Source organism: Neomonachus schauinslandi, chromosome 3 (genome assembly GCF_002201575.2).
Source record: "Neomonachus schauinslandi chromosome 3, ASM220157v2, whole genome shotgun sequence".
Taxonomy (NCBI): domain Eukaryota; kingdom Metazoa; phylum Chordata; class Mammalia; order Carnivora; family Phocidae; genus Neomonachus; species Neomonachus schauinslandi.
In genome coordinates, this window is record NC_058405.1 from 137,030,650 (window position 1) to 137,046,779 (window position 16,130).

Sequence of the window (16,130 nt, forward strand, 5' to 3'; positions counted from 1 at the left end):
GAGGAGCCTTAAATTTACCACAGAACACACACCAGCTCCCTGCTAATGGCTAAGATGGGGGGTGGTGGGCTGGGGCTCCGAGGGTGAGAAATGGAACGAAGGGATGAATTTGGTCAGGGCTGTGATGCTTGACACCAAGAGCCCGCTCTATCCCCTGGAAGCCAGACCCAGTTGCTCAGGGCTGCTCCTGTCTAAAGCCCCAACTTTGCTTGGGAAAAAACCACCCTCTTAATTTGCCCCTCAGTCAGTTGGCAGCTTGGAAAAGAAAGCGAAACAAAGGTCCCTGGGAAAGTGAAGTTTTCAATTAATTGGTGTGAGTAATGGGCGGGGGTGGGTGGTGGCTGCAAAATGCAAGAGGCAGTTGGGCTGCTGGGGAGGCGCAGAAGTTTCGTGGCTGGCAGCACAGTGGCTTTCTCCAGGTGCCCTCCACAGGGTCTTTCTGCTAGCCAGGGGAATCTGCGCCCGGGCTGGGGAGCCCAGTTCGGGAGGCGACTCCGGTTGGCCTGAGTGTAGAGGCGAATAATGTGGACCAGGCATCAGGAGTTTTCTCGCTGGGGCAGATCGTCAGGTTCGCCGCGCCATGGCCGAGCCTTTTCTTCTGCTTGACTTACTTGTAAGTCTCTGTCCCAGCCCCAAGGGCGCTTCGTGGGCATTTTCCTGGTGGACGGTGTGTGTGTGTGTGTGTGTGTGTGTGTGTGTGTGTGTGTGTGTGTGTAGGGAGGGTCTGCTCCAATTGGTCTTAACTCGGAAGATCCCCTATGACAACCTGCGTGAAATGCCTTTGCCCCGAGCAGTGTTCAAGGTAGGGAAAAGAAGCTCCCTCGGGCTTGGGGTCTAGGTCAGCTAATCCAAGGGACTGAGCAACAGGATCCAAAATCAGTCTGTTTTCACATCATTCTGACCATCTCTGTCCTTCGCCTTCGTTTAGTTGTGCAGCTCGGGGATCCGAGGAGAGGTGGCAAAAACAGCCGTGGCCGGAACAAGGCGCAGGCCTCGGCGCCCGTCTCAGTCGCAGACAGGGCCTAGGATGGGCGGTCGCGCAATCAGCTCGCGGGGGTTGGCTGCAGCGCAAACGCCTGGGTCCGGGGCAGGGCGGGAAGGGGAGGTGGGCTGCGCTAGGGGCTGGGAAGGGGTAGGGGCCGGGGTGGGTGGGTCCAGCGGGGCCCTGGCCGGGAGCCAGGCTCTCCCGCGCCCCCACCCCCACGTGGCCCCGCGCAGCCAATGGCGCGGCCCCGAGCGGGAGCCCTCGGGGAGGGAGGAGGCCCCCCGACCGGCCCAGGCCCCCTCCCAACCTGAACTTCGTTTTTATAAACGTCCCGCGATGAGCTAACCTGTTGGAGGGCGGGCGGGCGGGAGGCGGGAGGCTCGCAGAGGGAGAGAGGGCGAAAGGAAGAGGGCGGGAGCGAGAGAACGAGAGAGAAAGGAGAGGAGGGAGGAAGCGCGCCGCGCCATGGTGTCCTGCGCGGGGCCGGGGCCGGGGCCGGGGCCGGGCCAGGCCGGGCCATGAGCCGCGTGGGGAGCTGGGACATGGACGGGCTGCGGGCGGACGGTGGGGCCGCCGGGGCGGCCCCAGCCTCCTCCTCCTCGTCCTCTGTGGCGGCGGCGGCGGCGGCGCCGGGCCAGTGTCGCGGCTTCCTCTCGGCGCCAGTGTTCGCCGGGACACACTCCGGGCGTGCGGCGGCGGCGGCGGCGGCAGCGGCGGCGGCGGCGGCGGCGGCCTCGGGCTTCGCATACCCCGGGACCTCTGAGCGTGCGGGCTCCGCCTCGTCGTCGTCATCTTCGGCTGTGGTCGCAGCGCGTCCGGAGGCTCCCTCCGCCAAAGAGTGTCCGGCGCCCGGCGCGGCCGCTGCAGCGCCTCCGGGCGCCCCAGCTCTGGGCTACGGCTACCACTTCGGCAACGGCTACTATAGCTGCCGCATGTCACACGGCGTGGGCTTACAGCAAAACGCTCTCAAGTCGTCGCCGCACGCCTCGCTGGGAGGCTTCCCGGTGGAGAAGTACATGGACGTGTCGGGCCTGGCAAGCAGCAGCGTACCGGCCAACGAGGTGCCCGCGAGAGCCAAGGAAGTGTCCTTCTACCAGGGCTACACGAGCCCCTACCAGCACGTGCCTGGCTACATCGACATGGTGTCTACCTTCGGTTCCGGGGAGCCTCGGCACGAGGCGTACATCTCCATGGAGGGTTACCAGTCCTGGACGCTGGCCAACGGGTGGAACAGCCAGGTGTACTGCGCCAAGGACCAGCCACAGGGCTCCCACTTTTGGAAATCATCCTTTCCAGGTAGGAGCGTTGGAGTGGGGAGGTGGGGGACGGGGAGATCAGGAGGGAGGGAGTGGGGGCAGGGAAGAGAGTGTACGGAAAGAAAGCACTAGGAGTGTAGGTCCCTACTTGGGAGCTGCGCTTGTCCTCCTCGCCCAGCCAAGGTTAACCTGATGGAACAGTTCCTATAGTTTGCCTGAAATTTGTACATTTCTCCTTTGATTTAAACTGTCCCTCTCACAACCCTTTTCTTCTTGTGTGTGGGCATAAGCCTGTTTTTCTCCCACAGTTGAGGGTCTTTGCGTGTGCCCTTTGCTCAGGCCTTGGCCCCTCCTCCCCGAAGAAGTGTCACAGAGTTGGGTCCCACTTTTAAAGGATATGACTGCCCCAGGGTCACCACTAAAGCTTCTAAGAGCTCACAAACTCCAAACACAGGAACACAAGAAATCAAAGCTTGAACAAAAAAACCTGGATTTTTTTTTAAGTCTGCGTATGTTTGTATGTGTGCAACCAGCATTTGCAGAAACTATCCTTATAACTGTCCCCAATAACCATGCCATAAAATTGAAGGCTTGTTAAGATGCTGGTTTGAGAAACCGTGATGATCCATCAAATGGCCTTCACTTTGAAGTGTAAATAATCTTTCTTTAATAATGTGTAAATATGTCTGTATAAATAATAATAAAATGCAAGCAGCCTGGTTTTCTTTATTCCCCATACCCCTTCCAAAATACACACATAGCCCCCAGTGGTGCTCCAGAAACCCTGGTCTAATTTTTTTCATGCTGTTTTTTATACCAGGGGATGTGGCTCTAAATCAGCCAGACATGTGTGTCTACCGTCGGGGGAGGAAGAAGAGGGTGCCCTACACCAAACTGCAGCTCAAAGAACTGGAGAACGAGTATGCCATTAACAAGTTCATTAACAAGGACAAGCGGCGGCGGATCTCGGCTGCCACGAACCTATCTGAGAGACAAGTGACCATTTGGTTTCAGAACCGAAGAGTGAAAGACAAGAAAATCGTCTCCAAGCTCAAAGACACTGTCTCCTGATGTGGACCAGATTGGCCAAAGAGAGTTTAAATGCTTTCAGTTGTCTCCAAAAGACCTTCGGAAAGACTTGAATATGTATTTAATTTCGCCCCATCTCCCTGCCAATGATGGCAAATTTTGTGAATTGTTCTTCTCTCTTCCCCTTATCTGGCTCTAAAACCTTTTGCTACCCAACCTGACTCTGTAGTTCTGTTTCTTACTTGTTTATTATTGATTTTGTTCTTGTCTAGTTTTTTAAATGATGTTTTTAATGTTCTGTTTCTCCCTCCAGGCCAGTATAAAGGACTTGAAGTATTTTTTAATAATCCCCCCAAAAGAATTTCAGAAGTGCCATTATAATTTTAAGGTTTTATTTTCTTAAATCACTTCATATGCCTGTTTCCAGCACTGATTATCTTCATAATCTACTAGGGTAGAAGGATTTGCAGTCATTCATATCCTGCAATTGGGCAATTTAATCATTAGCTCTCAGCAGTCACCCTGAGGCAAGTGGAAACAGCTCTGGGCAAACGGTGCTCTAGGGTCACTGGGAAAGTCTAAAAACAGGCGGCTGGAGGTACTGTGATGGCTTTAAAAGCAGCTACCTTATTAAATAGGGTTTGTATCGATATTGGAATGAAGACAGTCTTCCCTACTTTGGGTCTTTCATTTGCTGTTGTAGTTATATGTGTTTAGTATACCTTGTCGATTTGTGCTTTTATAATCTTTAATTTGAAAATAATGTGTCCTCATGGATGCCTTCATTTCCCCAGCTCTAGATGCAAACATTTAAATGGCTGCAATTGTGAGAGTGATCTGTGGATGGTATAAATGCACACCTTCTCCTTGACCTTGGGTCTGTGGGACTAGAAATGAGGTGATCTCCTCAGTCCCCTGAAAGAGACTGAATCAATGTGGCCATGGGTGGGAACTTTTATCCAGAACCCAGTGAAGAACTTGACTGTCTGAACAAATGTATTGAGCCTCTCGTGGAGTTTTAAGACATCTAACAAATACGAAAAATGTGGCGCTCTATAGTTCAAGATTTAAAAAAAAAAAAAGATGTTTCTGAAAGTGATGATAAATAACTGCTTTTAAAGTGCTGCATATTTATACAACTGAGAGATTATTTTTGTAGATGCAAATGTCTGTGAGCTGGGATATGTGTGCAGTGCTTCAGGCATTTAAAAATCACTTTTTTATTCCTAGGGAGATGCAAATAAACAGAACTCTCTTGTTTCTTCTGTGTCTTTATATATCTGTTTTCTTATTCCAAGCTTGTGTTACCTCTTGTGTTCTTATTTATTATAAAATCTTGTTGTCTTGAACATTACGATGTTCCCTATAGATGAAGGAAACTCAATCCCAGTTCTACTCTCTGAAACCTCCATTCTATTTCCGCCACCCCTCTCTGCCCTTTTCCCTGTGGCTTTAACATAAGTAGTGATGTCTTTAAATGAGAATATACTTTGTGGTGTCTAAAATGGTATTTTTTACCAGACAAAAAACATCTCCAATAAAAATTTTACTTCTCTTTCAATATTATCACTTTATTCAAATAGTTTTATTTTTTTAAATCAATATGTATGTTTGTGTCTGGGTACAGGAAATTGTGCTCACTTGAAGGTGTTCTTCCTAGAAAGGCTGTTACAAATATCTACTCTCCGAAGGTCTTGAAATTAGACATATCCATATTTGGCCATTGAAAAAGAAACATTTCAAGCTGATCCCTTATCGCCTTCTCTGAGCAGCCTCCAAACAGCATTTGAGGACTGAAACCATAATTGCACACCCTAAACCTCTAGTCGCAATTTTTAGGCACTATGAACTTTCTTTTAGAGGCCTTTTTGCCACTCGGGGAAATGGCCGCTGAGGAACTGGGTGCCTCGCCGTTGTTAGTGCCCGGACACAAATCAATTTAGTGGTTGCTAACTTTTTGGTATGAAGTTAAATACACATGTTTAAAATCTCACACAATGTGTAAACTCTCCTGGCGGGAGGGCTCCCTTATGGATCTGCCAGAGAAAGCGCAGAGACCCAAGGTCCAAAGCTACTTTCGTTTTCTCTGGCTCCGCTTGAGTTTTTCATATCTTGCACCGATGGTTGACTGTGGGCGGCCAACTTCGTTTTAACTGACAGAGAGGGACAGAGAGAGAAGAGAGAGAGGGAAAGAGAACGGACTATGATTCAAACTGGAGAAGAAATAACCCCTGAAAATGGGGACACATCAACCCCGACCTTCCACTTTCAGGAAGAGTTTCTAACGTTTTCTCTGTTTTCCTCACAAGATGTGCTTTCATGTGAAACGGGCCTGTTTTCCCTTCTTTTCCATCGTCGTTTTCCCTCCTTTTTTGTAAATTCCAGACTCCAGGGCCGCACTCCATTCCCAGGTCCATTTCTGAGGTTTCCTGTCGGATGGGGGGATTGCCACGAGGTTTTCCTTTCATCTGTAGTTGGCCCGTCAGTTTCCCTCCGCCTAAGAGAAATGGGAGGTTTGCTGAAGATTAAAACTGCTCAAATGCTCTCCGGTGGAATTTGAATTGATGGCTAAATCAATAACAGATGAAGCCTTTGCTATTTATATGCATTCCTTTTATATTCCGAATTGAGGAGGGAGTAGAGGAGCGGGTAGGTGGCCGAAGCGCTGGATGGGAGGCCCGCGGGGAGCCAGGGCAAAGGGAGCTTCGGAGAGAGGCCTTCCTTAGGGTGGAAACTGAGAGGCCGCAGGGAGAACGCCTCCGAAACCTGGCAGGTTTCGAGCGCCGCTGGTGGAGACTCAAGGCCCGCGCGTCTACGCTTGAGTCAAGAGGCGAAGGACGCTTTGCAGCCGGGACGCACAGCCAGACAAAGAGGCGGCCTCGACGCTTCCCCGTGTCTGGCAGCCTGCTGGGTGACTCTGACTCCGCTGTCCCGGCCAGCCTTGCTGCCACGATCTCCGGCTTTCCGAGACACTTGGCGGAGCCTGGCAGAGGGCCGTGACCGCACCGGCTGGCGACCCCAGGCCGGCGGTGCCGCCCTTCACTGTTGATCTTGACCGTGCGGCGGCGCGTCGCCAGGCGTGGAGCTTGCTCGCCATCTCCTGGGCGGTCGGCGGCATTGGCAGAGCTCGCGGTTTAGCTCCACGGCCAAATCCTCTCTCCCATTCCCCAGCTCACGAGCCAAGCCTCCTGCCCTTCCCCGCCCCCCCGCCCCGCCCCCCGCCGCGCAGTCTGCAGCTCCCAGCTCCCAGCGTACAACTTTGCTTGCTGGACCTCGGAAATTATAAATCCAGGAGATAAGGTGGGGCACCATCCTGAGCCAAGAAGATATGGAGGGAGTTTAGTTGTTCTAGTCTTTCTGTTTCTCACTTAGCCCCTTTGTATCTTTAGTCCCCAGGGGTAAACCGCAGCTGTGCCGCTGCCTAAGGGTCCGGAGAAGACACCCCTGGACTTGGAAATACCGGAGCATCACTGTATGCTGAGACCGGAGGAGACGAGACTGCAGGGATCTCTGGAGCTGGAGCTTCGGGCCTGGGGAGGCTGTAGCTCCTGGAAAACAGGGAGAGTTTCCCAAAATGAGAGCCTGTATCCCCTAAGTCCTTAGGAACTGAGGTTGCAGCTTATGCCTACACCACCCCAAGCCCCCCGAGGACGGGGAGTGGAGTTCTTGTCTCTAAGTTTGAGCTCCTAAGGAAACTCTGACAGAACCCTGAAGAGTCCCGGACATCCCCATCCCCACCCCCTACCCCCGCCCTAGAGCGGGAGGAAGAGACCGACTGCGTTCCCCAGAGCCGCCCAATTGGTCGCCATAACTCACACAATAAAGTCGCAGCGCGGTGGTCAGCCTTGCCCTCCGGCGGCGCCTGTGTGGTCTCCGTGCCGGAGCTGGCGGTCTAACCAATTCCAGCTTGGCTCGGGGACCGGCGAGGCGGGCTGCAGGTTGGGGCGGGCGTCAGTCACGCGGTCGTTGGGGTTCTTGGGACCAAAGCAGCAGAGGAGGACCCAGAACCCTCAGGCCAAACTAAATCGGAGGGCCTGCGGGGGGTGGGGGGGGGCTGTCACACTGCTCCCGGCGAGGGACAGCTGCCCCGCCCGCATCCCTGTTCGCCAGAACCCCGAACCCGCCAGCCGCCTAGGAGGCGCTGAGCCGAGGATTGCTGCTAGCCTACTGCCTCGGTGTGCCCCGCTGTTCCCGGCCGAATGACTCTGGCTCTTCTGTCCTTCCACACCAGGTCGGGGGAAGCTCCTCTTGCTCTGCCCGCTGCAGAGGAGTTGAACAGCTTGGAGTTCTGGTTGGCGGGACATAGTCGCCAAGGTGACTCCAGGCGATAAAAGGAATGTAGCCTTTGGCCACGATTGGCCAATGCAGCTGCCCCTTCCCGGGCCAGCATTCTCCATGGACCTGGATGGCCGCAACTTTCCTGGGAGCAGAGGGCTTGGCCATGGAGAAGCACACCAGAACTGGTGTGAAACCAGCTTCCTGGGAGCCAAACTTGGGCAGAGTTTGTGATGCATTTCTCCTCCTTCAGCAAATTTCTCGGACTGTGCCGGGTTCAGGCAGTGTGTGGGTCTTCGCTGCTAGACCACTAGTGCAGAATCCTCTCCAGAGGAACAGGGCAGGGAGGAATCAGGGTAGGAGAAGCATTGCTCAGGCCTAGGAATAGAGCTGGTGGCCCCACCACACGGTGGGCTCTCCGTGCAAACCTAGAGGTGCACAGTACTGGAAAAGGCCTTAGCTGCAACTTAAAGCTGGTGGAAGCAAGCCTGGCCAGTGGGAAAAGGGAGTGCAAAGCTCATCAAGACCAAGAAGGATCCCAAGGGACACTCGGGCAAAGGCACCCAATGTCCCCAGCTTCTGAAGCTGATCCCGGAAACTCCCAGTGGTTTCACCTTCGCTCAACGTTCCTTGGTTCTGCCTGGCAGCCTCGTCCTTCGCCATCGAATATTGCGGGTGTTATCATAATACCCTGAAGGGGGGGAAACGGGTCGGGGGATGTAGGCGGTGCTGAAATGACCGGCTTTGAAGAACCTGCAGGCAAAGTTTCGTCCAATCGTCTGAGCCTGTCCTCTTATTCCCGGTTGTAACTAAATACTGCTGCGAGCGCAGCCGAAGCCCTTTGTTGGAGATGTGTGAGCGCAGTCTCTACAGAGCGGGCTATGTGGGCTCGCTTCTGAATCTGCAGTCGCCTGACTCCTTCTACTTCTCCAACTTGCGGCCGAATGGCGGCCAGTTGGCCGCGCTCCCCCCCATCTCATACCCGCGAGGCGCGCTGCCCTGGGCCACCACGCCTGCCTCCTGCGCCCCAGCGCAGCCTGCCAGTGCCACGGCTTTCGGCAGCTTCTCACAGCCCTACCTGGCTGGTTCCGGGCCGCTTGGCCTACAGCCCCTGGGCGCCAAGGACGGACCCGAAGAGCAGGCCAAGTTTTATGCGCCCGATGTGGCTGCCGGGCCGGAGGACCGTGGCCGTGCGCGGCCGCCCTTCGTCCCCGAGTCTAGCCTGGCCCCCGCGGCCGCTGCTCTCAAAGCGGCCAAGTATGACTACGCGGGTGTGGGCCGCGCGGCAGCGGGCTCTGCAGCCCTGCTCGAGGGGACCCCCTGCGCTGCCGGCTTCAAGGAAGACGCCAAGGGCCCGCTCAACTTGAACATGACAGTGCAGGCTGCGAGCGTCGCCTCTTGCCTGCGACCTTCGCTGCCCGACGGTAAACGGTGGCCATGCTCCCTGGGCCAGTTTGGGCTGGGTTGGGAGGTGGGGTGCAGGGGAGAGTGTGGAGGGGGAGGGAGCTGCTAGGGGCGGGCAGGCTACAAGGAGCGGCCGGCCGGGCTGACTTGGGTTGGGGCTGTGTTGCAGGCCTGCCGTGGGGGGCGGCCCCAGGGAGGACCCGCAAGAAGCGGAAACCCTACACCAAGCAGCAGATTGCGGAGCTGGAGAACGAATTCCTCCTCAACGAATTCATCAACCGCCAGAAGCGCAAGGAATTGTCCAACAGGCTGAACCTCAGCGACCAGCAGGTCAAAATCTGGTTCCAGAACCGGCGTATGAAAAAGAAGCGCGTGGTCCTGCGCGAGCAGGCGCTGGCGCTGTACTAGCCCCCCGCGTGGTCGCGGCCGGCCAGGGCTGCCTTTGAAAGCCGAGGCCTGGCGTGAAGGAAGAGCTGGGAGTAGGGGCTTTTCCTTCCGCGCCTTCTTCGCTGGTCCCACGTACCCTTCCGCTCAGTCTGCAGCCCCAGAAGCCAGCAGAGGATTTGGAGCCCCGGCCAGCTGGGCCTCTAGGCTTCCACCTCTCTGGGTGGGGCCTGCAGAAATTGAAATATAACCTTGGCCTTGAGGCTTCCTGAGTGGGGGCCTGGGGTCACCTGTCCTAGCTCTTGACTGGGGTATTTACACGGGTGCTCACTCTAGCACCCTTGTACTTGGATTTCTGCTTCCACCTAGACTCCCTTTCCTTTTCTCCCCAGTCCTTTTTGAATTTAGTAGGCACCTCACTAGAGCTTAGAGTGGAATTAAATTTAGGACGTCCTTCGGGAAGGAGTAGAAAAGGGCTGCAGGCACAATTCTGTCTCTTTGCAGCCAAAGCCCCTTGTGGCAAAGCCAGAAACTTGGCTCTGGAGAAAGAAAGGGCACCCCCTCCCCATCTGCCCTGGCTGGTTCGGGAGGACAAAAGCCACCCTAGACATTCAGACTTTGGGAGGAAAGGGGAGAGGGGAGGGACTGTGTGGCTGGACAAATTCGAAGACACCTCGGAGTTTGGGCTGGGCTGGCCCCTCCAGCTGGACAGAATGGGGTGGATACTTCCTTCCTGTGGATTCGAGGGAGGCTGAAGCTCCACAGCAAACTGCAATCTCTAGATAGGACTGGTAAAATTTCTCCTACTTCTCCTATCTCCTGACATATGTCTAGGCCAGAGCCCTGCACTCTGTAATTGGACTCAGCTCTGGTGAGGACAGCTGCTAATCTACTCTGAGGCTGGGTTGCACTAAGAGGTGGGGAAAATATCCAGGGGGAGGAGAAGGGAGTGAGCAAGGAGAGGGGTGTCCTACATTCCAACTGTAAATATGGTTTCCCTCTTGAGGTGGGTAAAGGTGTGGACATGTCTTTCTTGAATTAGGGGAATGGGCCACCGTAGGGAGAGGCGAAAGCTCCTCCATCAGTCAAGGGGTGAAGAGGGAGGTCCCTCAAATCCTTAGCCCCTGGTCACTGCTGTTGACCAAGTAGAGAAGTTCCCCCTCTCTCACCCTCTTCACCACTGGACAACTCCACCTGGGGCCTTTCTGTGCCTCAGCCACCGTGCCTTTTCTGAGCCCATGTCTGGCCTGCCTCAGTGGTGCCTGTATGGCCCTGGGCCCTGCTGGGCTTGCTTTGTGGAGGCTGGGGTTCCTGATGCTAGATGGAGTTGTTTTGCATGTGCTGGGGTGTCCTGCCTTACCCTCAGAGAAACTGAGCCCCCCCCCAGCTCCTTCTACCATCCCTACCTCTTTTCCCTCTCCTTCTGAGAAGTAGCGCCCCCCAATTCCTACTGAGATGTATGACAGCCAAAGAGTTGAAGATTCGTTCCCCAAGGCCAATGATTTATTTTCAGTGGAGGACTAGGCCCTAGATCTGGAGTGAACACCTCACAGAGAGTCCCAAGCCTCAGTCCAACTGACCGCAGTTTATGTTTAGACTAATTGCATTTTCTTTGCTATCTAATAGTTGTTGTGCCTGTTTTATGTTGTTTTGATTTTGTCAAAAAAACCCACAATAGTTTGTATATATCAGATACATCAAAATGTTTTGAGTGGAAATAAATATCCAGGTCCCAGCCAAGCTGTCAAGGGACTGATGTCAATTTTTCAAAAACGTTTCGGATTCCCTCCTAATGATTTTAGGCCACCAAATTCGTTTTTCTTTCCTGGTTGTGGTTTCACTGCAGGTGTGGACTGTTCATTAAATGAGAAAATGGCTTCCAAGTCAGTCAGAAAATGGTGTATAAAAGCCTATGAACAAAATGTGTATGAAACATCCAAGTGGGAGGAGGGGGGACTGTGGGCAGATTGGAGGGCATTAAGTGAACTCTCAGCTTGTTGCAGGCCAGGGCTTCTGTATTTTGCTTAAATTCTCAAACTTTAAGGCTTGCTGTTGGGGGCGGGTGGTGCTGTTAAGATATGAGATTCCTCAGATTATTTCAACACAAAACATCTCTCCCGGCCATGTTTCGATCAGGCTACTTTGGAACAGGCTATGCCCTGTGGAAATCCTCCATACTGGCACCTCTGCCTGGAGCCCAGCAGGTTCCCTTGGGAAATGTGGCCTCTGCACCCCGTAGGCCTTAGGAGCCTCTAGCTGAGGCTGGGAAAGTTAAAGCCTGCTCACTATGCACCATCCTCTTGCAGACCTCAACTCCCATCTAGCTTTGAAATGGAAACTAGAGAATTGCTAGCTTTTAGCTAGTGGAAGAATTAGCAAAACCATGAAATCTCTAATACCAAGTAGTCAAGGGCTCAACTCCCCTTTCCTGAAGCAAATTTGCTGGGTATTTTAAAATATTTTTAAAACAGCTCCTTTAAGAAAAAATACAACGGCGGGGGAAAAAAGAAGGAAGAGGCTGCGAGGCCCTCTTTAGAAATGTTTTCCCACCTGATGGGGCTCAGGGAGGTAGTGGTACCCAGAGCTGAGTCTCTCCCCCAAAACAGCCGAACAAAGGCGGAGGCCACACGCAGACCTCAGGTCCAGAGAGCTGGGTAAAGGACTAGAAAACCGGAATTAGACGTAGGCCCTAGGATAACACAGAGAGACACTTTCTTTCCAGTGTACACCATTCAATCATCATGTTCTTTCTCTTTAGACTGGGAGGTGGGGTTGGAGGAGAAATTCATGGAGACCACTCCCCAAAGAGATTGAAATTATTCTAAGTGTAAAATCTCGATTGTCCGTTGGGGCTTCAGCAGTGTTTTTCAAATTTATCCCCTTTACTGATCCGCACAAATACAAAGGCGGGGTGGTGTCGTCTCTCCTTTCCTAGCCAAGGTCCTGGAGGGGATTTGGAACCACGACGAAATTCCTAAGAAACAAATGCGAAGAGAAATGATGCTGAAATCTGAGTGCTCAACATTCCCTTGCACAAAGACAAATGCGTCCTCCAAAATGCTGCAGTCTGGGCAGGCCTTTTGACCAAGAAAAAGGGTTTTAAATGAGAAAAAATGGCTTCGGCTGACATTCAACGGGCTGCAAGCTCAGAGGGCCGACCGCGGGGCTCTTAAGGCCTGGGGGCTCTCCCCGAAGGAGGCGGGCTAGTGAGGCTTCCGGGAGGCCGGCTGGTGGAGGAGAAATCCAGAACCGTTGTAAATATTCATGTCTGCGGGGGGGGGGGGGGGCCCTTTCCCCCCCCCCCTTCCAGCTGTAATCCCCCCCCCCTTCGTGAGGGGGGGTGCACAGCGCCTGTCCGACCGTCCTTGGACAAAGGTGATCTCCCCACATTTTTGTTCTCCAGTCACTTGACTTAGGGAGCCCATTCCGAAGGCTCTGCAGGGAAGGGACTGGCTATGGGTGTTTTCCCCCGCGTTTCTCCTCTTCTTTCGTTTCCTAGAAGAGCATAAATAATTAAAGTTTGGCAGGGAGGAAAAGCTTTCTTGCAGAACTGTAGTGGCAATAAATGAAATGACTCAGAATCCCTTCCCCAGCCAGCTTTTACGAGGGCTGCCAGACAGTGTCTGTTCACGTTCTCCAGATACCAGGGGCGCCCTGACAAAGTTAAGGTCAAGTTAGTGTCTTATCTTGGGTGGCTCAAAATTACCGCATCGCGTCTGGGCGCTGCGCGGAAAGCTACCACTCGCGGAGCAGTTGGACGCCGGAAGGGTCGGATGCGCTCCCTGTGCTTCGAGTGGGGCCGCGCAGGCAAGGACAAGGCCACAACGCCCGAGTCTTCATGGTAGGTTCTCGCGGGACGCGCGGGGTCGGGAGGCTACGGTTTTCCTTGGGTTTTGAGGTGAGGATCGAGGAGGGAGCTGGGGCAAAAGGCCGAAGCGGGCTGGGCCCAAAATGAAAGCCCAAGGATGGGTGTGGGGGCGGGGATCCGCGCTAATGCGCAGCCAGGGGTCCGCTGCCCGTTCCCCTATGCACCCGCGCGCCGCTGCAGATGGCGCACCCTCCCCCGCCAAAGCGCGCTCCAGCCCGAGCCGCCATCGCCATGTCGTTGAACTTGAATGGTTCCGTCCTCCCCATTTCCCTCTTCAGCGGTCAGCAGGCTCCGCTGTGGGGGCAGCGAGCTGTCTGTGCCCCACCCCGTGTAAAGGGAAGGTGCGAGAATTTTGCGCACTCCCAGACACGTAAAGACCCGGCTGGAGGAGGGGGGGCGGGGTCCCTGCAGCCGCTGCCCTGGGTCCTGAGCTGCCGCAGGCCAGTGTGCAGTGTCGGGGGAGCCATTTTAGGAGAGAGATCCACGGGCGTCGACCACGAGCCCGAAAGGGAGAGGCTTGGGCGGGCGATGGAGATGGGAGGCAGATAAGTGTGCTGGCGGTCTGGACCGAGGAGAAAGGGGCGAGCAGGAATCTGGGCGAGGGTGCCAGCTGGGAGGGGGGTGCACAGAACGATGAGCAGTTCTGAGGCGGGGGGAGCCTGCTTGCCCTCCAGCCGCCACAGACCTGTTTGCGCAGTGTTCGGAGGAAAGCAGAGATGGGAGGGGGGCGGAGGAAGAAGAGTGGGAGGGAGAAAAGGAGGGAGGAGAAAAAGAGGGGGGGGGACAACGGCCAGAAAATAGATATGAACTCTGATCGCCCGCCTTTTCTCTGTCTGTCGGCATGGTGGGCAGAGCCTGCCACACGGGCACTGCGGCGGCCGGGCAGGGAAGGAACCAGCTTCACAGCCTGCACCGCCTGCCCTGGGAGTAGGGCTGAGGTCCAGAACCCAGTGCTGGGATTTCCTGGGCTGAGGAATCTTGGGGAGAGAGGCAACTTCCTGCCCTCGGCTCTGGGATTTGGGTTTGAGGAGCTTCTTTCTGAGAGACCGATTTTACCTTTGGAAAGCGCTGGCTCTCCTGGAGGGGGGAGTCCAGGCCTCGCCTGGACCCCCTGGCTAGGAAAGAGGGACCTGGCGGCCGTGGAGGAAAGTGAGGCCTTGGGGCAAATGGATGGGGGGCTCTCAGGGCCAAGTGCTGCAGAGAGGCTCAAGCAAGGAGGAAAAAGCTGCTGAGAGCATTCCGCCCCCCTCCCCAGAGCCAACGGACCTCCCGGGGGCTCCCCCCACCACCACCCCCGCAGAGACCATGCCGGCCCAAGGGCACTGCAGGAGCCTAGGGGAGACCCGGAGGCGGCGTGGATGCGTAGGCCTTGGCGGGTCTCCGACGCAGCGAAGGGGCTGGTTGTGAGGCGGGCTGGTCGTAGTCCAGGCCAAAAAGCAGAGAGGGTGAGGAGGGTGGAGGCGCCAGTGGTTTGTCTCCGATTGGTGGGGAGCGGGAGGCCAGGCACCTTTAGAGTAGGACTCCAGATCCTTTTGTTCACCAGACCCCCCCAGCTTCTAGAGGGCCACGGGGCATCTCCGCTGGCTGAACTTCCTCCTTGCTTTAGCATTGGGAGAGGAAAGGCAGAGAGGCGACAGGGAGAGCACAGAGGTGGTGACACACAGCTAGAGGAAAGGAAGAGAGAAGATCAGGGGGCAGAGAAAGAGGAGAGGAAACGAGGAAAGTAAGAAGAAGGAAGAAGGCAAGAGGGAACAAGAGAAGGGAGTGGGAGAAGAGAGGACAGGAGAGAAAGAAGTGAGAAGACTGAAGGTAGACGAAGGAAGGAGAAAGGGAGACAGGAACAGAGAGAGAAGAGAGGGCGAGAAATCCGAGTGGGCACCGAGGCCCGGGCCTGGGTGAGCTCCTGGTAGGGTTTTGGTGTGGGTTTTTTCGAGGCTGGCACTCGCGCTCCCGGGGTCAGGAGTGGGGGGAGCCATGTTATTCTGCGATGAACGCGCTGGGCTGAGAAATATGTAAATCAGGGCTCCGTGTGCCCCGAGAGTGGCGCAATTACGCCCCTTGAGAAAGAAGCAACAAGCTCCTGACCGGCAAGCTGCAGAGGGGTGGCGGCGTCGCGGGGGAGGGAGCGGCTGCAGGAAGGGGTGTGGGGGGTGGGAACCTCACAACCTCACACCTAGTCCCCTGTGCCCCGGGCTGGGGCTCCCCCCTCCGCTCTCCGCTTCTTTCCCTTCCCCCTTCCTCCCCCTTCCTCCCCCTCCCTCCTCCTCCCCGCCGGCTTCGGTCCGCGTACTTAAAGCGGCGCGGGCGGGCGGGCGGGCGCGGGCGGGCGGCCCAGCCGGGCGGCGGCAGATGCACCCAGCAGTGGCGGCCGCCGGCGGCGCACAGGTGACCAGCCTGCGGCTCAGCCTGGTCAGGGAGCGCCCGGGGAGTGCTGGCTGGAGCGGGAGACTGATCCGCCCCAGCGCGCGCGTGCCTCGGCGCCAGGAGCCGTCCCGGGGCGTGTTGGCGAGAGCTGATATAGATATAAGGACATTTCTCTCCATGGCGTCACGTGACATAATTACCACCAGAATCAATCAAGATGAATTGCACGTCAGCGCCCGGTGGGGATTTTTGCTTAGTTGATCCTGGCCCAAGCCTCTTGTGCAATCGATGGCTCAGGTTGGCGGCGCGGGGAGCGGCCCGGGGCTTGCCGGCGCGCACGCCGCGGAGCCATGAACGACTTTGATGAGTGCGGCCCGAGCGCAGCCAGCATGTACCTGCCCGGCTGCGCCTACTATGTGGCCCCGTCGGACTTCGCCAGCAAGCCCTCCTTCCTATCGCAACCGTCGTCCTGCCAGATGACTTTCCCCTACTCTTCCAACCTGGCGCCGCACGTCCAGCCCGTGCGCGAAGTGGCCTTCCGCGACTACGGCCTGGAGCGCGCCAA

The 16,130-nt window shown here is 55.7% G+C and overlaps 2 protein-coding genes across 2 annotated transcripts; both read left to right on the forward strand.

Moving 5' to 3' along the window:
* Positions 1–1,503: 1,503 nt before the first annotated feature.
* On the forward strand, positions 1,504–3,312 carry HOXD13 (homeobox D13). Its single transcript, XM_021703201.1, has 2 exons — positions 1,504–2,281; positions 3,062–3,312. The coding sequence occupies exons 1-2, from the start codon at positions 1,504–1,506 to the stop codon at positions 3,310–3,312; spliced, it is 1,029 nt and encodes a 342-aa protein (XP_021558876.1).
* A 5,083-nt stretch (positions 3,313–8,395) lies between these two features.
* On the forward strand, positions 8,396–9,357 carry HOXD12 (homeobox D12). Its single transcript, XM_021703217.1, has 2 exons — positions 8,396–8,969; positions 9,119–9,357. The coding sequence occupies exons 1-2, from the start codon at positions 8,396–8,398 to the stop codon at positions 9,355–9,357; spliced, it is 813 nt and encodes a 270-aa protein (XP_021558892.1).
* Positions 9,358–16,130: the final 6,773 nt, after the last annotated feature.

Excerpts from the sequence above, each read along its gene's own strand:
- HOXD13 (XM_021703201.1), top strand. The coding sequence starts at position 1,504 with ATGAGCCGCGTGGGGAGCTGGGACATGGACGGGCTGCGGGCGGACGGT. Across the intron at positions 2,282-3,061 it reads TTGGAAATCATCCTTTCCAG|GGGATGTGGCTCTAAATCAG; the intron begins GTAGGAGCGTTG and ends TTTTTATACCAG.
- HOXD12 (XM_021703217.1), top strand. The coding sequence starts at position 8,396 with ATGTGTGAGCGCAGTCTCTACAGAGCGGGCTATGTGGGCTCGCTTCTG. Across the intron at positions 8,970-9,118 it reads GCGACCTTCGCTGCCCGACG|GCCTGCCGTGGGGGGCGGCC; the intron begins GTAAACGGTGGC and ends GCTGTGTTGCAG.